Source organism: Anolis carolinensis, unplaced genomic scaffold, assembly GCF_035594765.1.
Source record: "Anolis carolinensis isolate JA03-04 unplaced genomic scaffold, rAnoCar3.1.pri scaffold_18, whole genome shotgun sequence".
Taxonomy (NCBI): Eukaryota; Metazoa; Chordata; class Lepidosauria; order Squamata; family Dactyloidae; genus Anolis; species Anolis carolinensis.
In genome coordinates, this window is record NW_026943828.1 from 5,603,444 (window position 1) to 5,625,210 (window position 21,767).

Below are 21,767 nucleotides of genomic sequence, written 5' to 3' on the forward strand. Positions count from 1 at the left end.
GGCTCCATTAGGATCTCATGTTTCCCGACTTCAGGGGGCATTTCTCACGTCCCATTCGGGGCCTTGGCCTTCCTCTGGAGAGGACAATCGGAAGCCACTGGCATTGCAAGAGCCGTGCTCCTGGTGCAGAGAAGCTGCTCAATGGCATCCATGGCTCCTCCTCGAGGCCTCGTTCTGGGGAGGCGGCATTGCGGGGGCCATCTTGGAGAAGGGGTGCCACGTGAGTCCCAGGTCCTTCGTTCCTGGGGTTCAGGGTGCTCATGGATTACAGGTGAACTATACATCCCACTACCTGCAACTCCCCAATGTCTAGGCCGATTCCCCTCCAGACCCACCAGTGTCCAAATGTGGGCATGTCCCGTACGCATGCCAGGTTTGGTCCAGATCCATCACTGTTTGGGTTCCCAGAATGCTCTGCGTGGAAGTGAACTACAACTCCTATACATCCCTCCAATAACCGCCAGCATTTTTTGGTGGTCATAGGGGTTCTGTGTGCCAAGTGAGTCCCAGGTCCACCGTTGGTAGTATTCAGAGTGCAGTTCTTAGATTGCAGGGGAACTATACATCCCAGTACCCACAACTCCTAGAAATCATGGCGAATTCTCCCCAATCCTCTCTCTAGTATGTCCAGTTGCAAATCATTTCCTCTGTTTTCTGTGTGCCATAGGAAAGAATAGGATACGGAATGGAATTGGCATGACCCCGCCCACTGCCTCTCCCTTAACCCTTTCCTAAGGCACAGGGAGAATGAACTCACCAGAGAGAGAGATTCGGGGAGAACTGGCCCTGATTGAGAGGAGCTGCAGGGACCGGGATGTGTAGTTCCCCTGCAGTCTAAGGGCTGCACCCTGAGCCCCTCCCACCAACGATGGGCCTGGGACTCCCTTGGCACACCGGCCCCACGCGGCCACCCTGGCGTCCCAGGCCGGGCTGTGGCGCCTCCGGTTAGTAGCCGGCTGCAATGAATCACGACTGGCTGAGAGGCCGTGGGATCGAAGGCCGGGTCGGACTGAGCTCCACAAATAGCCTGGCTCTCTGCCCTCCTGAGCACCTCCAAAGACAGTTGCGTCTGTCGAGCAGGAAATTCTAGGTACCGCTTTATGTGGGGAGGCTAATTTAAGTAAATTAGTCCAGTCGTTAAGTCCAGTCGTGTCCGACTCTGGGGGTTGGTGCTCATCTATAATAATAATATAGTAATAATTTTATTCTTGTACCCCGCCTCTATCTCCCCGCAGGGACTCAGGGCGGCTTACAAATACAAAAACATCAAATACCAAAAACACACAAATGAAAAATTAAAACATACGATTAAAAACCAAACCATTAATAAGACAAAGTTAAAAGACATCAATAAAACCTAAGGATGGGCTGATCAAAGTGCACTAAGTGAGACTTGTAAACATGGAGGAAGTTAAAAGATCTATGAGAACCTGGGGGAGGACCCAAAAGTGAGTGGAGCCCTGAGGCTATAGAGAGAAAGCCTCGCCTCCATTCCTAAGCCAAAGAGCCGGCGTTGTCCGTAGACACCTCCAAGGTCATGTGGCCACTGGCAGAACTGCATGGAGCGCCAGAGCGGTACCTATTCATCTACTCACATTGGCATGTTCTCGAACTGCTAGGTTGGCAGGAGCTGGGGCTCACAGCGGGCGCTCACTCCGCTCCCGGGATTTGAACCTGGGACCTTTTGGTCCGCGAGTTCAGCAGCTCAGCGCTTTGACACATTGTGCCACCAGGTAAATTAGGTAAATTACGACACCATAAAAACTGCAGAAAGGAACGAGGAAGTCCTCCCAGCAGGGACTCGGTGTCACAAGCGGACGGTGCCCCCTGTGGGCGGAACGGAGCACTCCCTCCTGAAGCCAGGAGACGGAAGCGTGTCAGGCGGCCTCTGTGCGTGTGTGCGTGCATGGGGATCCCCGAGTCCCTTCGGGGCGAGAAGGAAGGGCGGGGCGGAAACACGGCCAGTAAACCCGTCAACCAAGGGCTAATCCTGGCCTCGGCGCGGGAGAGTTCTCGTTCCCTGTCTTGGGAGGACACGGGCAGGCCCAACATGGCCGACGGGCTCCTCCTCTCTGGCCACCCGTCCATCAAAGGAGGGGAGCAGCCAATGGGCGGCCTCCGGTGGGCGGGGCGTCACGGGCGCAGCCAATGGGAGCGGGGAAGGAGGCCGAGGAGGAGGAGGAGGAGGGGGAAGATGGCGGCCGCCTCCGCTCGCCTCAGGCCTGGTCTCTGGTCTTGGTGAGGCGGGAAGGAAGGAAGGAAGGAAGGCGGCGGAGGAGGAGAGACAGAGAGAGAGGTCTGTGTGGAGATTATTATTAGTATTAGTACTATTAGTAGTATTATGATTCCCACCCCCAGTCTGTGCCTCCTCCGCGTGACGCCTCAGGCCCTTGGGTGCGTCCTGTGGTTGTTCTTCTCAGTCTGTCTCTCCTGCTGTGTTTACATGATCCCTGTTGTGCTCTGTTGTTTATGGGATGTTAACACATTATCCGCCGCTTTGGGAGAAGAGAGGGGTATAAACAGAGACTTAGTATTATTTGAAACACAACAAGACAAGACAACAACACAACAGGAAAAAAAACCCCTGAAGGCCTGGCTCTGTTCGCAGGCATTTGAAGAAGAAGCCTGTGTTGGTCTGAATAAGGTCTGGAAGATGAAGGACATAAGCACTTGGCATTGTTTTAAACGTTGTATATTGTATTTTATGACTGTTTTAACTGTTTTAACGTTTTAGTTCATTGTATAACAGTGTAACGGCATCAACTGCCACTTGTAAGCCGCCCTGAGTCCCCTCGGGTGAGAAGGGCGGGGGATAAATCATTGGAATAAATAAAATAAATAAACAAGGTGAGTCCACAGCAGACACTCTGCTGGCTGTGTTGTCGAAGGCTTTCATGGCCGGGATCACAGGGTTGTTGTATGTCTTTCGGGCTGTGTGGCCATGTTCCAGAAGTATTCTCTCCTGACGTTTCGCCCACATCTATGACAGGCATCTTCAGAGGTTGTGAGGTATGAAAAAACCAAGCAAGGAATGTTTATATATATATATATCTGTGGGGAAGTCCAGGGTGTGGGAAGTCCCATAGTAGCTTGACATGTTTATTATTATTATTATTATTATCATCATCATCATCATTAAACCAGGCCTGCGTGCACAGCTGGCCATGTTGGGTCTGTGTGCCAAGTCGGGTCCAGATCTGACCTCAGTGCTTTCTGGCTGCAGGTGAACTACAACTCCCAAAACCAAGGTCCATTCTCACCGATGCATTCTCAGTATGTTCAGTTGGTGGTGGGGCCAGTCTATTGTCGGTGGGGGTCGAGGTGTCCGTGAAGGTACTGCAAGTCCCACCTTCCATGGCAAGTGTGGTCCAGATCCATCCTTGGTTGGCTCGACTGTGATGTCTGGATGACGGTCAAGTAGAACAGAGGGGGGAGCTTAATCCGACACGGGTTTTGAACTCATGGCCTTTGGGTCAGCAGTGATCTTTTGCTGCTGGCTATTAACCAGTCGTGCCAGAACCCGGTCCTTCCCATCCTCCTCCCCCGACCCTCTTCGACCCTCCTCGGGCTGTTCTCTGGGCATTATGCTGAGAGGAGGGCGAGGCAGGCCGCAGCTGAGTGTGCTCCAGAGGGATCTCAGGCTCCGCTTCCTCGAGCCACCCTCTCGGCATAAGGATGGGGAGGAGGGTGAGACACACAGTGGCTGGGAGCACTCCAGAAGGTTCTCAGCTGCTATGTGCCTTCCTCTTCGTATTTTGGCCTGAGGATGCGGCCGGCCACCCTGTCCTTATGCCAAGAGGACAGGGAACATGAGGAGGAGGGCCAGAGGGAAGCGCCCAGGGGGCCACATGCGCCCCCCCCCCCCGGGCCTTACTTTGCCCGTGCCTTTCTTAGGGGGAGAAAAGCGATATATAGATGTAGTAAATGAATAAATAAATATAGTCTGCGTTTTGCACAAGCCCTTGCCCTGCCCTCTCGAATCTGATCGTGCCCACTTTTTCCGCTTACTGGTTGGTTGATGTCAGTTGATTATGTCGTTTTATGGCGTTTTTACTTTTTCTCATTTCAACAGTTTTAATTATATTGTTTATTTGTTATATGGGTTGTTGTATGTCTTTCGGGCTGTGTGGCCATGTTCCAGAAGCATTCTCTCCTGACGTTTCGCCCACATCTATGGCAGGCATCCTCAGAGGTTGTGAGGTGAAACGAAACGTCAGATGTGGGTGAAACGTCAGGAGAGAATGCTTCTGGAACATGGCCACACAGCCCGAAAGACATACAACAACCCTGTGATCCCGGCCATGAAAGCCTTCGACAACATATTTGTTATATGTTTTTAATTGTGTTTTACCTTGGAATCCTTGTTTATGCTGGGCTTGGTCCCCATGCAAGCCGCCCTGAGTCACTTCGGGGAGAGAGATGGTGGTGGGAAATAAGAAATTATTATTATTATTATTATTATTATTATTATTATTATTATTGTGTACGTACAATATATAGGTGTCAATATCTATATTTTCCAATTCTCGATCACTTCCTTGTTCCTTCCCTCCTCCTCTCCCTTCCTTCCTCCATTCTTCTTTCCCTTCCTCCTCTCTTTTTATTTATTTATTTGGGTATTTATTTCTAGTGTCAGAATTGAACCGAGGGTACAAGTTGTAATGGATTTGCAAACATAGAGATTTTTTTTTTAAAAAAAAACTTGGCATTAATACTAAATTTCTTTTGTGCAGTAGCTGGCCACTTGGAGTGAGTGACTCTGGTGTTGCTGTTTGGAAGGTCCTCCCTTGTGCATGTAGCAGGGCTGAGAATGCATTGTAGTCGGTGGTCTGTGGTTGGCTCTTCTCCACACTCGCATGTCGCGGACTCCACTTTGTGGCCCCATTTCTTAAGGTTGGCTCTACATCTCGTGGTGTCAGAGTGTCTTCTGTTCAATGCCTTTCAAGTCGCCCAGTCTTCTGTGTGCCCAGGGGCGAGTCTCTCATCTGGCGTCAGCCACTGATTAAGGTTCTGAGTTTTAGCCTGCCACTTTTGGACTCTTGCTTGCTGAGGTTTTCCTGCGAGTATCTCTGTAGATCTTAGAAAGCTATTTCTTCATTTAAGGTGTTGGCGTGCTAGCTGATACCAGAACAGAGGATGGGCCGGAGATGTCGCTGCCTTGGTCCTTTCATTACAGGCTGCTACTTCCCAGCGGATGTCAGGTGGTGCAATGCAGGCTAAGCAGTATAATTTCTCCAGTGGTGTAGGGCATAGACATCCTGTGATAATGTGGGATGTCTCATTAAGAGCCACATCCACTGTTTTAACGTGGTGAGATGTATTCCACACTGGGCATGTGCATTCAGCAGTAGAGTAGCCAAGCACAAGGGCAGATGTCTTCACTGTGTCTGGTTGTGATGTCCAAGTTGGGCCAGTCTGCTTTCGTATAATGTTATTTCTAGTGCCCACGTTTTGCTTGACATTTAAGCAGTGCTTCTTGTAAGTCAGAACATGTTCCAGCGTAACTCCCAGGTGTTTTGGCGTGCTGCAATGCTCCAGTGGGATTCCTTCCCAGGTCATCCCCTGAGTTCGAGATGCTTGTCTGTTCTTAAGGTGAAAAGCACACGTCTGTGTTTTAGATGGATTAGGGATCAGCTGGTTTTCCTTGTAATAGGCAGTAAGAGCACCTAAAGCTTCAGGAGAGCTTCTGTTCAACCATTTCAAAGCTCCCTGTTTGGGTGGTGATGGCACGATCGTCAGCATAGATGAAACTCCGTCCCTTCTGGCAGTGGCTGCTCATTTGTGTAAATGTTAAATATGGATGGAGCAAGCACCCTCCCCTGAGGGAGACCGTTCTTCTCTTTCCTCCATCTGCTTCTCTGGCCCTGGAATTCAGCAAAAAGCTCCTGTTTTGTAGCAGATTTCCTATGAAGCAGGTGAGGTGGGTAAAAGTAAAGGTTTACCCTTGACATTAAGCAGTTGAGTCTAAGCCGAAGAGCCGGCATTGCCCGTAGACATCTCCTAGGTCATGTGGCCAGCATGACTGCATGGGGTGCTGTTACCTTCCCACCAGAGCGGTACCTATTGATCTACTCACATTTAGATATTTTCAATCTGCTAAGTTGGCAGAAGATGGGGCTAACAGCAGGAGCTCACCCAGTTCCTTTGTTGAGAACCACTGTTCTGGCCCTTCCAGTTTTTCTTGCTTCGCGAATCCTTTGACTACTTACCTTATTTGGCTGGCATGATAATATAATTTAATATCTGGGAGACCTAACCCTCCTTCTTTTTGTGGTTTGTACAATTTAGCTTTATTTATATATCCACAGAATGCCACTCCCTCTCACTTTGGAGGATTCATAAGTCTTTTCATCGTTTGAGGTTCCTTTTATTTTCAGTTTATGTCATTTTTCTTTCGATTGATGTGTTTCCTTTAGAAAAATTGTGTCACCTTTAGATTTAAGAAAAATTGTGTCACCTTTAGATTTAAGAATCTGATTGGCAATCATTTTCTGTTTATAGCAGGAGCCTTCACCTAATCCGCCATTTTGCTTGAATTGTTGTATTTATCTGTTAGTCCCTGTAAGACACAGCACCATATTGTGCCACATTGTCTCCCCCTAATAATAATAACAACAACAACAACAACTTTATTTTTGTATCCCACCATCTCCCTGAAGGGACGGCGCCTCCTTCTCCTGGCTCAGGTGAGCGGCCGGGCGGCAAATAGGAGGCTGGCGAGGAGGGAGCCGGGCACTTTTCCCTCAGCGCATCTGCTGGTGGTGAAGCATGAGGACCTCTTCGCCCTCCCTCAAGTGCGGCCTTGTAACTTCAGGGAGGCGCCCGCTTTCATTCAATCACAAGGACTGCAAATGGTGACGGCTGCCCCTCAGCAACACCCGCCTCCCTCCTTCCCTCCCTCACCCGAGTATAAACCAAGGGGGGCTTTTCGGCATTAAAAACGTGCTGAAAAAGCCGGCTTATACTTTATATACGGAATTTGTTTGTAGTTCTATCGTTACCATTAGAAACCTTCCTTCCATATCTGTCTTAACCATGTGAGGGTGCCAGAGTTTGGGGAGATAGAATACCAGGCTATTTCTTTTGGAAGATCCCTCTGATGCCAGTTCTTCTCCCGGTCGTTTTTGTTTTCAGCCTTACAGAATCAAAGGGTAACATTTCAGGCCATCTGGAGACTCCTTGAAGGCTTCTTCCAAAAGGCATCCAGGGAAGACCTTTTCTCTCCATGGCTTCCAGTTTTCTTAAGATTTCCTTGAGCCTAGCTAGTTCTTCTTCTGTTGCTGAAAGTCTTCCCCTGGATGGAGGAAAAAGAAGGAAAGGGGGAAGTGGGCAAAGGGGAAAGGAGTTGGCAGGACTTTGTGGCTGGAGCGGTGCCTGTCTTTGCATCTCATCATGGGCTCTACCGAGGGAATGCATGGCCTGGATGGAACGTAGTTCAGCATGGACTCATTTTGTGAAGATCCCAACAAACTTCAATTTGGTTTTGAAATTAGCCAGTTGGAAATGCAGGTCCTTGTGAGTTTGGAAGATTCATTTGGGAAATGTGGCCGGAGTGACCCTTTGAGATGCTGAGGAAACAGAGTTGGGAGTCCCTGTGGCATGAAAGATAACGACACAACCAATAAAGAAATCCTTGTTCCTTTGAGCATTTAGCACAATTCTGGTAATTACCATGATCCAGAATATGTTACACCCTTGAATGTTGGGAGGAGTTCTGCCTGCCTGCCTTCTGTTCCTTTAACCACGTTTGGGTCTGACCCAATGAAATGGCTGTGGCCCTCCAATATGGGGGAAAGGGTTCAGTTCCCTCCTTCCGTGATTCCTTCCTTATCTTATCCCTTCCTTCTGTGTTTCCTCGCTTCCATCTTTCCTTTCTTCTTTCCTTTTTCGCTTTGTTTGCCTTGAGCCAGAGGTATGCGGAAAAAGGATTCCTCTCAAGGGGCTGATCCTGCAGAATTCCTACATTCACTTTGGATTATAGAGTACAACCATAGAGTCGGAAGAGACTGCATGAGGCACCCAGTCCAGGCCTCTGCCGTGCAGGGAAAGCGCAAAGTACCCTGGACAGATGAGCATGTGGTCTCTTTAAAGGATTCCAAAGGAACCTCCACTACTTTTTGAGGCAGAGAGTTCCACCGCTGAACAACTCTTACAGTCAGGAAGTTCTTCTTAATGTTCAGATGGAATCTACTTTCCTGTAATTTGAACCCACTACTGTGAGTAATCAGAAAGGGAAAAACAAGAATCAAGTGTCCATTTTGGAATTAAATGTACATAGCACTGTTGACATGGAGGAGAAAGTATATAAATGTATCGAATGTGGAAAGAGGTTTGGTCAGCATGGAAACCTGAAGACACATCAAAGGACTCACACTGGGGAGAAACCCTATAACTGCCTGGAGTGTGGACAGAGCTTCACTGAGAAGGGACACTTACAAAGACATCAAAGGACTCACACTGGGGAGAAACCCTTTAAATGCCTGGAGTGTGGACAGAGCTTTTCTGCTAGTTCAACTATACGTAAACATCAAAGGACTCACACTGGGGAGAAACCCTATAACTGCCTGGAGTGTGGACAGAGCTTCACTGAGAAGGGACACTTACAAAGACATCAAAGGACTCACACTGGGGAGAAACCCTTTAAATGCCTGGAGTGTGGACAGAGCTTTTCTGCTAGTTCAACTATACGTAAACATCAAAGGACCCACACTGGGGAGAAACCCTATAACTGCCAGGAGTGTGGACAGAGCTTTGCTCGGAGTTCAGGTCTACATTCACATCAAAAGACTCTCACTGGGGAGAAACCCTATAACTGCCTGGAGTGTGGACAGAGCTTCACTCAGAAGGGACACTTACAAAGACATCAAAGGACTCACACTGGGGAGAAACCCTATAACTGCCTGGAGTGTGGACAGAGCTTTGCTAAGAGTGGAGATCTACGTTCACATCAAAGAACTCATACTGGGGAGAAACCCTATAAATGCCTGGAGTGTGGACAGAGCTTTGCTAAGAGTGGAGATCTATGTTCACATCAAAGAACTCATACTGGGGAGAAACCCTATAAATGCCTGGAGTGTGGACAGAGCTTTGCTCGTAGTTCACATCTAAGAACCCATCAAAGGACTCACACTGGGGAGAAACCCTATAAGTGCCTGGAGTGTGGACAGAGCTTTGCTAAGAGTGGAGATCTATGTTCACATCAAAGAACTCATACTGGGGAGAAACCCTATAAATGCCTGGAATGTGGACAGAGCTTCACTCAGAGTTCAGATCTACATAAACATCAAATGACCCACACTGGGGAGAAACCCTATAAATGCCTGGAGTGTGGACAGAGCTTTACTCAGAGTTCAGGTCTACGTTTACATCAAAGGACTCATACTGGAGAGAAACCCTATAAATGCCTGGAATGTGGCCAGAGCTTCTCTCGTAGTGGAAATCTACGTAGACATCAAAGGACTCACACTGGGGAGAAACCGTAGAAATGCATGGAGTGTGGACAGAGCTTTTCACGGAATAACATTACACATAGACATCATACAATTCACCCTGGAGAGAATAGTGTTAATTGACCCCAGAGTGTCATTCTAACATGTACAAAAGCAACTCTTGCATATTATGGAGATGCAAGCTCAAAGTTGGGGATTTCATCACATGTGGTGTATTGTAGAAAGACTGAATTAAAATACGTTCCATTCTGGAAGTAATTAAGGTTAAATGAAACTAGAGTTTTATATGTTGAGAATGTTGGATGATGAATTAGAATGCAAACATGTTTGGTCATTCGCTTGTTTTGTTCTGAGCCCAAAGGGTGTTCAGGGAAGAGTGAGGTCTGTGAGATCCAGGAGGCCCTTCAGAGACCACGTCTGGTTGCTTTGCTGGGAAGTCATGCAAACACGTTCACACAAAAGGGAAGGTTGGAAGATTTGGTTCATACAGATTTTAAGTTAATAACTTTTTAAAAAAAGAAGATAAAATTTGGAAACTTGAATTATTAAGTCTGGAGTTGAAAACATGACACAATTCAGACAATGGTTTGTGACACAACAACAACACTTCTAGTGAACTACAGCTCCCACCATGGTGGGTCAGTTCCCCCCAAACCCCTCCAGTATATTAAGTTAGTCTTGGTGGTTCTGTGTGCCACATTTGGTCCCGGTCTATTGTCGGTGGTGGTCCCAGTGTCTCTGGATGCAGGTGAACTCTAAATCCCAGTATCTACAACTCCCAAAGCTTACCAGTCTTCCAAATTGGCCATATCAGGTATGCTTGCCAGGCTTATCTTACCTTTGATACACAAGCACCCAGGCTGTTCAGGACACTATACCTCCCTGCTACTTGTAGATACTCATTCAGCTACAAATGACAATGTTGCAAAGTTTTGTGCATCCAAAATGCGCCAGGGGATGTCGGGTCCCAAAAGTTACCTATGTCTCCAGTAATCATCTCTCTTGGTTCTATAACTGGCTGATGGGCCTCTGCGTTGTATGTTTTTGCCCTGTTTCCCCTTCCGCTTCCCCCCCCCCCCCTCGGTTATTGTGCTTTAGTATCTTTATATTTTAAATGTACTAAACGTACCAAGTTTGTATGTAACTGTGACCTTCATTCCCTGTGCTGGTCTATGACCGAAATAAATGATGTGATTTGAAATTTGGTGCAGATCCATTGTTGTTCGCATTGACAGTGCTGTCTGGATGGAGGTGAACTATAATTCCTATAAATCAAGGTTGCTTTCCCCCAAAGCCTTCCTGCATTTGTGTTGGTCGTGGGGGTTCTGTGTGCTAAGTTAGGCTCAGGGCCATCCTTGGTGGGGTCCAGAGTGCTTTTTGATTGTGGGTGAACTATAAATCCCAGCACGTCAAGGTGAATTCCCCCACAAACCTCTCCAGCATTTTCCTTTGGTCATGAGGGTTCTGTGTGCCAATTGTGGTCCAGGTCCGTTGTCATTGGGGGTCACAGTGCTGTGTCTTGATGCAGGGTGAACTACAACTTCCATGTGGAGTCAGTCCCCAATTGCGGACATATGTCTTCAAGGGGAGCGTAACCCCATCTTAGGCGATCTTTCGTAGTTCGAGGATGATGGTCTTCCGTCTCTGTTGTATTTTTCTTGGAGGACGCCTGTGCGTGATTTTAATATGTGGAGGTTGGTGCACGGCCGGTCAACACACAGTCTTCACTGAATGGGGTCCCAGCAGTGGTGTGGTTAACTCAACGAGAGTGGCTTCTCAGTCTGTTGCAGCCTTCTTCTGCCTTCACAGCCGTTGAGGTCTTTGGGTCTTCGGATTGTGCTTGGTCTGGATCCTCCCCGTGGCCACTCCTGGGAGTGTGAGACTCCAGTGGTTGTGCCCTCAGGTTCACTGGAACACGCAAGCCCCCTCACCACGTCAAGGTGACAATCCATCTAGCGCAGGCTGTAACCCTATGACCTGTTTGGCCTTCGGACTGACCAGGAGTGCCTCCGTCTTGTCTGGATTCAGTGTCAGTTTATTCGCCCTCATCCAGACCGTCAGAGCTGCCAATCACCAGTTCAGGGCCTGAGCAGGAGGTGGAAAGAAGTGGTGCCTGCAGAAACCTTCATGTAAGGGAACCTTTTGTTGACTGGCCCTCCGCTGCCAACATTTAAATATGTGAGGTACTTCCACCTTGTTGCGTAGTGGAAGGGTCTGTTTTGTTTATTTATCTCATCAAAATGTAAAACAGGAAGAGTTCAGGCTGTCTGCCTGCGCAAATATACCACCAAAGAAATGAATGACTGTTTAGCCCTTCTTCCATGTTTTGTGACTTCTTGAATTATATCCCTTCCTGGCCACGCCCCCTGAGAGAGGGAGGGAGGGAGGGAGGATCGAAGGGCCCCCATTGGCTGAGAAAGGGGGCGGGATCCCGCCTCTGGTGGCCCCGCCCAGCACAGAGGGGGCAGCCTGGACCCTCCTGTCATTCTTTGCAGTTTGGGCGGAGGGTCAGGCTAGGTGTCCCTCCCCCCTCCCCTCCCTCAAGAAAGGCCCGAAGAAGGCGGAGGAGGAGGAGGAGGAGGAGCCTCCGTGGAGGGTGCCATTCCCTCTGTGGCCACTGAGTGGCAGGCAAGAGCTACCTGCTCGCTTATGCTACAGTCTTCCCTCACTTAACGTTCCAGGACCACGCGCGGAAAGTGAAAATCCGCCAAGTAGGGAGGCTATATTAGTGTTGTTTTCCATCTCACCGGCAAGTGGCGTCTCTGTCCCCTCCTCGCCTCTCAAGCACGCGCATGCGCACTCCCGCTGCTGCCTTGTGAGGCGAAAACAAAGCCGCTTCGGCCTCTTCTTCTTTCCCTTCCCGAGGCTTCTCCTTAGGAAGGGATTTATAATATTAATTTATGATTTATGCTATTTTAGTGTTTATTTAAAAACACGTGAAACAGTGAGGGCGCGAAAAGCAAGGGAACCCTGTATCGTGACGTCAGGAGCCACTGCATAGGAGGCAAGAGCTACTCGCTCGCTTATGCTGTTGTGACGTTGTGATGCCTCTAAGCTGCGAGAGCACTGGGAACCAGACACAGTGGCCAATAAACAATCTAATATCTTTATTAAGGAAATAAAAGAGTCAAACAAAAATAAGCAGAGTATTTAGTCCAGCAATAGTCCTTTTAGGAAAGGTCAAATATAGTCCAATAATATAAAGTTAGATGTCCAGTATTAGAGTTCAAAGTTTTAAATCCAATAACCGAAACACACTCAAACTTCCAAGCAGTTTGAGTGGGGAAATGAGCAAGGTCTTTCAAGAGTCCCAGGTTCAATGTCCGAGGCTAGGATAACAAGGCAAGGCAAAGTTGGTCGTGGTGGAACTGAATCGCAGTCCAGACTTGGCAGGGAGACGAGACGCAACGCCCGGTCTACTCGAGAGTAGCACACCGCAGGAACTAGAGACGATGTTGGTTTCCCAACTGACACGCTGACACCGTGATGGCCATCCTGCGCGCAGAACTTTTATGGGACTTCGAATCTCCCCTCAAACCAGGTGTCTGAACACTTTTTCCCAAGAGAGACGGACTGAAGACAACAACTTGCCAGATGCAAACCTCGCTGGAAACTCTCAAGGGAATCGGTTTAATTAGCGTCCTCTCTCTCCGCTAATCTCGCGCTTTTCCTCCTTTTCGCCTTCTCAGAGCGGAATGTTTTCAGAAACAATTTCCTATCAAAAGGAGCACTCTCCGGGGGACCAGGCTGTGTTTCAAGGGCTTTTGTAATTAACTTTGGGCTAAAACTGTCAACAGGGGACATCTGGAAAGGAGCAGAATCTTGCTGAGTTGGCACAAACCCCATATCTTTTTCAGTCTGATCCATAATGGCTGCGGGGTCATGACTCGAGGGTCCGTGAGACATCACAGACGTCAGGAGCCCCCCCCTCCCTCTTATGCGGCCTCTTCAGCCCAACAGGGGGCGTTTTCACCATAGAGCTGAGTGGCGTGAGGGATAAATACTGTAAATAAATAAATTAATAAAGCGTGCAGCCAGGCTGAGTTGCATTCCTTGGGAGTTCGAGGCTCAACAATCATAACAATATTCTGTCCTGTTTGGGAACCTGACCACTTCCCAGACGAGGCCTCGGTTCCAGAAGGAAGAGCCTCCTTCCGCGCTGAAGAACATCCCTCCAACGGAGGCCTCAAAGGCTGCCGTGACCCCAGACACCGCTCCAACCGAGACAAAGTCCCCTTTGTCCCTACAGAGCAAAGCCAAAGGGGTCAGCAGGCCCCCAAATGCCATGTCATTGAGACTGAACCCTGCAGGACCCCACAAAGCAATGGCTGCCAGGCTGAGAAGGTGTCTCCCAACAACACCTCCAGGAAGGACTGCTAAGCGGGGCCCCCAAGCGCCATTCCCACGAGGCATCCCAGAAGGAGACCGTGGTCTACAATATTGAAGGCCCCTGAGAGGTCCAAGAGAACCAAGAGGGACACCCTCCCCCCGTCTAGGTCCCTCTGCTCCTCCCCTCCTCCCCACACGAGGAGGGAAAAAGACTCAGCGGGATGTGGACCAAACCAGGCGACACAGCGACAGGCTGCAAAGGCAACGGGCAAGGAGCAAGAACCACGAGAGAGAGAGAGAGAGAGAGTGACTGCCTTCCTTCCTTCCGGCTGTCAATGGGAAAGTGAGCTTCCCAAAGGGAACGGCCTTCAGAGGGAGATGCTGCAGGGCATCACAAGGGTCTCCATGGCGCCCCCTGCAGGCACGGAACAGCCATCCAGGGAGGGAGGGGGGAGGGAGGGAGGAAGAGCTCCCTTGATGGACAGGACCAGAGGAGGGGCAGGATGAGAATGCCATCATCATAATATATAATAATCATAATAATATAACATCAGAAAAAGAATACAATAATATATGATAAAATATCATAATAATTATTATATTATATCATAATTGTAATTTGACTTTGGTCAAAGCACAGGATCGTATATTTTGGCAAAGGGTAGATTTGCGTGAAGCCCAAAGGAGTGGACCGACATCAAATCGGATAGGATAATGATAATATTGTATTATATTGTAATATTATAATGATCTTATCCTATCCGATTTGACATCGATAATATCATAATAAAGCAATAATCATGCAATAGTATAATAATTGTAATATATTATAATGCCCTAAGAGCCCCGGTGGCGAAGTGTGTTAAAGCGCTGAGCTGCTGAACTTGCAGACCGAATGGTCGCAGGTCCAAATCCGGGGAGTGGAGTGAGCACCCACTGTCAGCTCCAGCTTCTGCCAACCTAGCAGTTCAAAAACATGCCAATGTGAGTAGATCAATAGGTACCACTTCAGGTAACGGCGCTCCATGCAGTCATGCCAGTGGCCACATGACCTGGGAGGTGTCTACGGACAACGCCGGCTCTTGGGCTTAGAAATGGAGATGAGCCCCAACCCCCAGAGTCAGACATAATAGTCCTGTTATAAAATGGAAATATATTATATTGTAAAATGAGGTAAATCTGTGGAAGGGAAGGGGGCTTGGCTGGGACCTCACGAAGGAAGGCTTTCCCATAGACGGTCACGGTTAGGTTATTCTGTAATATAGGGCAGCATTATGATTATTATATTATTGTGTTATTATATATTATCATTTTATTCATTAGTTTATTATACTGTTATTATATTATCAAATAATATTATAATATAATATGATTTGATTTTTTTTTTCCGTGTCAGGAGCAACCGGAGTTGCTTCTGGAGTGAGAGAATTGGCCGTCTGCAAGGACGTTGCCCAGGGGACGTTGCCCGGATGTCTTGATGTTTTTACCTTCCTTGTGGGAGGCTTCTCTCCTGTCCCCGCATGGAGCTGGAGCTGACAGAGGGAGCTCACCCGCGCTCTCCCCGGGTGGGATTCGAACCTGGCAGCCTTCAGGTCAGCAGCCCAGCCTTCAAGTCACGAGGCTTTTATCCCCTAGGCCACCGGAGGCTCCTATATTTGATAATAATATTATATAATAACATTCTCTAAAAGTATTATTATTATTATTATTATTATTATTATTATTATAACAACTCGGCGTTGCCCAGGTTATTTGACCAAGTCGGTGTTTTTAGTATTGTCCAAAACACATCAGGTGTGGGATGAACTACAACTCCCATCATGCCCGGTTCTCCCCCAGAAACTCCGTCAGGAGTGACGTGTGGTGTGACGTTGGGCAACTCTGCTCAGGAGCCCCGCCCTGCCGCCCGTCCATCAAAGGAGGGGGAGCGGCAGGCAGCCAATGTGGGGCCTCCGGTGGGCGGGGCGGCACGGGCTCAGCCAATGGGAGGGGCGGGGGCGGGCTCCGGGGAAGGAGGAAGCCGAGGAGGAAGATGGCGGCCGTCGTCGCCTCGCCTAAGGCCTGGTCTGTGTCTGTGAGGCGGAAGGAAGGAGGCGGAGGGAAGAGGACGGAGAGAGAGAGAGAGGTCTGTGGGGAGAGGGAGGGAGGGAGGGGGCTCGCCTGGGGTGCCCGGGGGGGAGGCGGAGGGGCCCGGTTGGCGGCGGGAGTGTGGGCCAGGCCCGTCCTTGGCTGGCGGAGGGAGGGAGGGAGGACTACAACTCCCAGGATGTCTGGTGTGTTGTGTCTCAGAACTTTGTCAGTCTGGATTCGGAAGTCCCGCAGTATCTTTGCGTGCTCATTTTCCAATACTTTGGCAGGTTTGTGATCCCACCAGTTCTTTGCTGCTGGGAGGTGGGACTTGAGGCATAAGTTCCAATGAATCATTTGGGCCACAGAGTTGTGCCTCTGTTTGTAGTCTGTCTGTGCGATTTTCTTACAGCAGCTGAGGATATGACCCATGGTTTCATCAGTTTCCTTGCATAGTCTGCATTTTGGGTCCTCAGCTGATTTTTCGATCTTGGCCTGAATGGCCTTTGTCCTGATGTCTTGCTCCTGGGCTGCAAGGATCAGGCCTTCTGTCTCCTTCTTCAGGGTCCCATTCGTGAGCCACAGCCAGGTCTTCTCTTTGTCAGCTTTTTCTTCAATTTTGTCATGAACTTTCCATGCAATGTTTTGTTGTGCCAGCTGTCAGCTCTAGTTTGTAGTGCGGTTTTCTTGTACTGGTTTTTTGTCTGCTGTGCTTTGAGGAGTTTCTGATTTTTGACTTCAATCAAAGCAGGTTCTTCACTTTGCTTGACATCTTCTGCCAGGGCATGTTCTTCTTCTTTGACGGCTTGTTTGACTTGCAAGAGTCCTCTGCCCCCTGATCTTCTAGGCAGATACAGCCGGTCAACATCACTGCGAGGGTGCAGTGAATGATGAATGGTCATGAGTTTTCTTGTTTTTCTGTCCAAATTGTCCAGTTCCATCTGTGTCCAGTTTATAATGCCAGCAGTATATCTTATGACAGGTATGACCCAGGTGTTTATGGCCTTGATGGTGTTGCCTCCATTGAGCTTGCTTTTGAGAATTTTTCTGACCCTTTGTGTATTCTTTGCTGAGCACAGTTTTCACATGTTCATGCTTGATGTTGTCCAGCTGTAGTATGCCCAGATATTTATAGGCCTCTGGCTGGTGACACTTTATTGTTTGGCCATTAGGCATATTTATGCCCTCACTTTCAATGATTTTTCCTTTCTTCAATGCCATTGTTGTTGTTATTATTATTATTAAACCAGGCCTGCCTGCACAGCTGGCCATATTGGGTCTCTGTGCCAAGTCTGGTCCAGATCTGACCTCAGCTGGGTTCAGCACTTTCTGGCTGCAGGTGAACTACAACTCCAAAACCCAAGGCCCGTTCCCCTCAATCCCTGCAGTATCTTCAGTTGGTCATGGGGCTCCTCTGTGCCAAGTCTTGTATAGCATTATGTTATTTAACTGTTGTAATGTTTTATTTATTGTATTATGGTGTATTGGCATTAATTGCCAGTTTTGTAAGCTGCCCTGAGTCCAACGCGTGAGAAGCGCAGGGTAGAAATAATGTAAATGAATAAAGTAAGTCCAGTCCCAGTCCATTGCCAGAGGGGGTCACAGAGTCAGTGAAGGTACTGCAAGTCCCATCATGCGTGGCCAGTGTGGTCCAGATGTATTTTTGGTTGGGTTCACAGTACTATCTGGATGTCGGTCAAGTACAACTCTTGTCAAGCATGGTGTGAATTCTCCCCAAACTTCTCTAGTATGTTCTGTTGCTGATCAAGTCCTCTGTGAACTTTGTGCCACAGGATAGGGTAGGAAAGGGTCAAGGGAGAGGCGGTGGGCGGGGTCATGCAAATCTAGGAAGCCTGGGGTGTCCATTCTGGAGGAGAAACAACATCTAGGAGGAAATAGTCCCCACATGAAAGCCTTGCTTCCCTTGGGTGGGGGGCAGGATGGTGTCTGTGGGGGACACGGGCAGGGTCTGGGCTGCATGTTCGTGGCACTCGCTATAACCCGTAAAGTCAGGTGAGGAAGTGACGTGGTGGCTCCACTGCATTGGGAACTATAGTCTGTTTGTGGAGGCCGGAGGGAGGCTGTCTTTGTGAGCAGACACTTGTGCCACATACACACAAACAGATTTTCACTTTTCTTATCTGGATAGATAGATAGATAGATAGATAGATAGAGGAAGAAGATATGCACAATATAAAGGTACAACTTGTCTCTATCCTGAATAAATGTCCGTATTCATATAGGTTTCAAATGGGAGACTTCAATCTCCTCAAAATAAACACAATACAGTAGAGTCTCATTTATCCAAGCCTCGCTTATCCAAGCCTCTGGATTATCCAAGCCATTTTTGTAGTCAATGTTTTCAATATATCGTGATATTTTGGTGCTAAATTCATAAATACAGTAATTACAACATAACATTACTGCGTATTGAACTACTTTTTCTGTCAAAATGGTTGTATAACATGATGTTTTGGTGCTTAATTTGTAAAATCATAACCTAATTTGATGTTTAATAAGCTTTTCCTTAATCCCTCCTTATTATCCAAGATATTCACTTATCCAAGCTTCTGCCGGCCCATTTAGCTTGGATAAGTGAGACTCTACTGTAGTCCAATAATACAATTCTTTATTGATTAGTCGCTTTTGACCATATCAAAACATGAAAAACATACAATTCGTACACACTTACATACAATAAAACCATGTAAAGATACAAAACATCACGACCTGCGGCCTAATAACCCGCTCCTAGACAAATACAGAGTAAAAAGGTTAAAATTAGTAATTTCCTAAGGTAAGGTTTGAACGAGGACAAGTGTCTTGTCCATAGAAAATTTTAAGTTTGGATTTTGTTAATGGCAATAATGTATCAGCTCTCAGCTGCCATCTTCTCACGAATGGCCAGCGCTTTTTGCATAAAAGGGGTCAGTTTTCAAGTGGGGTTTTTATCTGAACCCTGTAGAAGGATGTACAATTCCTCCTTATTCTCTGAGTGAGTCTGATTCTCCAGCAGAGGGTCTAAATAGAGAGATCGAATCCTGGTGTAGTAGGGACATTTTAAGAAAAAATGTTCAGAGTCCTCCACTTCTGCATCTCCCTCACGACACCCACAGGTTCTCTTCGTATAGGGGATATTCTGATCTCTACCTAGCTTGGAGAATAGTCCAATATATGATGATTTAAAAGTCACATCTACATATCCTGAAGGACCATCTGTGGCATCTGAGTTTGTAGTGGTGTCAGAGATTGTGGTGGTGTCACATCCGAGTTTGTGGTGGTGTTCTGCACGGTGACCAGGGCACAACAAGGTATCCCAGGTGTATTCCTTGTTTCGGTGTTTGGAACACCTTCTTCAGGTGATTGATTCTTCTCAGTGCCTTTAAATATAACTTAGTGTTCCAGTATGGGATAAGTTTCTGGCACTATACTTCCATGTGTAAAAAAGAACAACAACATACATAAAATAGATATGCTACTGTAGTAACATTAAATCAATGCATAACCTTATACACAATAATCACAGTAATGTTCTCTTGACTTACATTTCATTAGGCAATCACTGGCTTTGGTGCAGGATATTCTATAACGAACAATTGCTCATAATCCTCGTAGTCCTTAAATACATGTTGCAAGTAGCAAGTGAAATTGAGTTTGCCGTTCAGGGCCTGTCTGCCAAGTGTGGTCCAGATCTGACCTCAGCTGGGTTCACTGCTTTCTGGCTGCAGGTGAACTATAACTCCCAAAACCAAGGCCCATTCCCACTGACCCCTGCAGTATCTTCAGTTGGTCAAGGGGCTTCTTTGTGGCAAGTTTAGTTGAAGTCGGTTGTTGGTGGGGGTCACGGTATCAGTGAAGGTACCGCAAATCCCATCATCCGTGGCAAGTGTGGTCCAGATCCATCATTAGTTGAGTTGGCAGTGCTGTCTGGGTGATGGTCAAGTACAACTCCTATAAATTATGGTGTAAATTCTCCCCAAACATCTTGTTCCTCTGTTTGTGCCATAGGAAAGGGTTGAGGGAGAGGCAGTGGGCGGGGTCATGCAAAGTAAGGAACCCTGGGATGTCCATTCTGGAGGAGAAACAGAACATCTAGGGTGAAATGGTCCCCACACGAAAGCCTTCCTTCCCTTGGGTGGGGGGCAGGATGGTGTCTGTGGGGGACACGGGCAGGGTCTGGGCTGCGTGTTCGTGGCACTCCCTGTAACCTGCGTGTCAGTGGGGGAGGGCCGGGGTGTCTCCTGCTCAGTGGGAACTAGAGCTCTTTCTGGAGGCCGGAGGGAGGCTGTCTGTGTAAGTGGATACCTCAGCCACATATACACTCACACATTTTCCCCTTTTAGTACCTGTATAGATCTCTCTCTCTCTCTCTCTCTCTCTCTCTCTCTCTCTCTTTGGGGGGGAGGGGCTGGGCGTAATGGAGGGCTCCCAAGGCAGGCCTCAGCCATCCTCCCTGTTGACACCTCTCCTTAATTCTGGCCAATTGGCTCTCTGGTCTGTGGAGGTCTTTTGGGGCCCTGGTCCTGCCGTCTTTCTTTCTTTTTTTCCTTCGGGGCTACAGGCCACCCCTCCCCTCCCAATATTTATATATTTATCGTGTCAGAAGCGAACCTAGGGTACAAGTGGTCATGTATTTAAAAACACAAAGTAAACAAAACCTTGGCCTTCTACTAAATGTCCTTTGACCAGAACCTGGCCCCTGGGAGTGAGTGCCTCTGGTGTGGCTGTGAGAAGGCCCTCCCTTGTGCACGTGGTGGGGCTCAGGCCGCATTGGAGTCCGTGGGCGGTGGTTTGCTCTCCTCCACATTCGCATGTCGTGGACTCCACTATGAGGCCCCATTTCTGAAGGTTGGCTCTGCGTCTCGTGGTGCCAGAGCGCAGCCTGTTCAGCGCCTTCTGAGTCTCTCCGTCTTGTGTGTGCCCAGGGGGAGTCTCCCATTCGGTATCAGCCATGGTTTTAGCCTGCCACTTTTGGACTCTTGCAGATCTTAGGAAGCTATTTCTTCATTTAAGGCATACTGACTGATATCTGGCAGGTGCAGAAGTGGAGGACTCAGAACACTTTTTCTTAAAATGCTCCTATTACAACAGGATTCGATCTTTCTATTTAGAGCAGGGGTCCCCAAACTAAGGCCCGGGGGCCGAATGCGGCCCTCCAAGGTCATTTACCTGGCCCCCGCCCTCAGTTTTATAATATATTTTTATATCAGTTTTAATAATATAATATATTTCATATACATATAATATTGATTAAAATATTATAATGTTATACAATATAATACTAATAATAATACCATATAATAATATTAATTATATGTTATATATTACATATAGTATTACAGTATAGTGGTATAGTTCAATATAGTAATGTATAATGCTAATATTGTGCTATGCTAATAATATAATATATTGTATGTACATACAGCTGCTCTGAATCCCCTTCAGGGTAAGAAGGGTGGGATATAAATGTAGTAAATAAATGTAGTAAGTAAATAATTAATTTTAGACTTAGGCTCACCCAAATTCTGAAATGACTTGAAGGCACACAACAACAACAACAACAACAACAACAACAACAACAACAACAACAACAATCCTAATTAACTTGACTATCTCATTGGCCAGTAGCAGGCCCACACTTTCCATTGAAATCCTGATCGGTTTATGTTGGTTAAGATTGTTTTCATTTTTAAATATTGTATTGTTCTTTCATTGTTGTTGTTGTTTTGCACTACAAATAAGACATGTGCAGTGTGCATAGGAATTTGTTCGTATTTTTTTTCAAATGATAATTCGGCCCCTCCATAGTCTGAAGGATTGTAGACCGGCCCTTTGCTTTAAAAGTTTGAGGACCCCTGATTTAGAGCCTCTGCTGGAGAACCATACTCATTTAGAGAATAAGGAGAAACTGCACATCCTTCT

The 21,767-nt window shown here is 47.5% G+C and overlaps 4 protein-coding genes across 5 annotated transcripts in view; 3 read left to right on the plus strand and 1 right to left on the minus strand.

The window, feature by feature from the left end:
• LOC134294681 (loricrin-like) overlaps positions 1 to 21,767 on the plus strand; it is a 676,447-nt gene that overhangs the window by 370,410 nt on the left and 284,270 nt on the right. The window lies entirely within an intron of this gene.
• The window catches only part of LOC134294654 (zinc finger protein 658B-like), a 334,996-nt gene that overhangs the window by 188,793 nt on the left and 124,436 nt on the right, over positions 1 to 21,767 (minus strand). The window lies entirely within an intron of this gene.
• Positions 1 to 21,767, plus strand: part of LOC134294687 (zinc finger and SCAN domain-containing protein 2-like) — a 105,977-nt gene that overhangs the window by 16,120 nt on the left and 68,090 nt on the right. The window lies entirely within an intron of this gene.
• On the plus strand, positions 5,948 to 9,618 carry LOC134294677 (zinc finger and SCAN domain-containing protein 2-like). The gene has a single exon (XM_062966267.1). It carries the CDS (start codon positions 8,289 to 8,291, stop codon positions 9,480 to 9,482), a length of 1,194 nt encoding a protein of 397 aa, XP_062822337.1. The 5' UTR covers positions 5,948 to 8,288; the 3' UTR covers positions 9,483 to 9,618.

Bases quoted from the DNA above. Each gene is read 5' to 3' on its own strand.
- LOC134294677 (XM_062966267.1), top strand. From the start codon at position 8,289: ATGGAGGAGAAAGTATATAAATGTATCGAATGTGGAAAGAGGTTTGGT.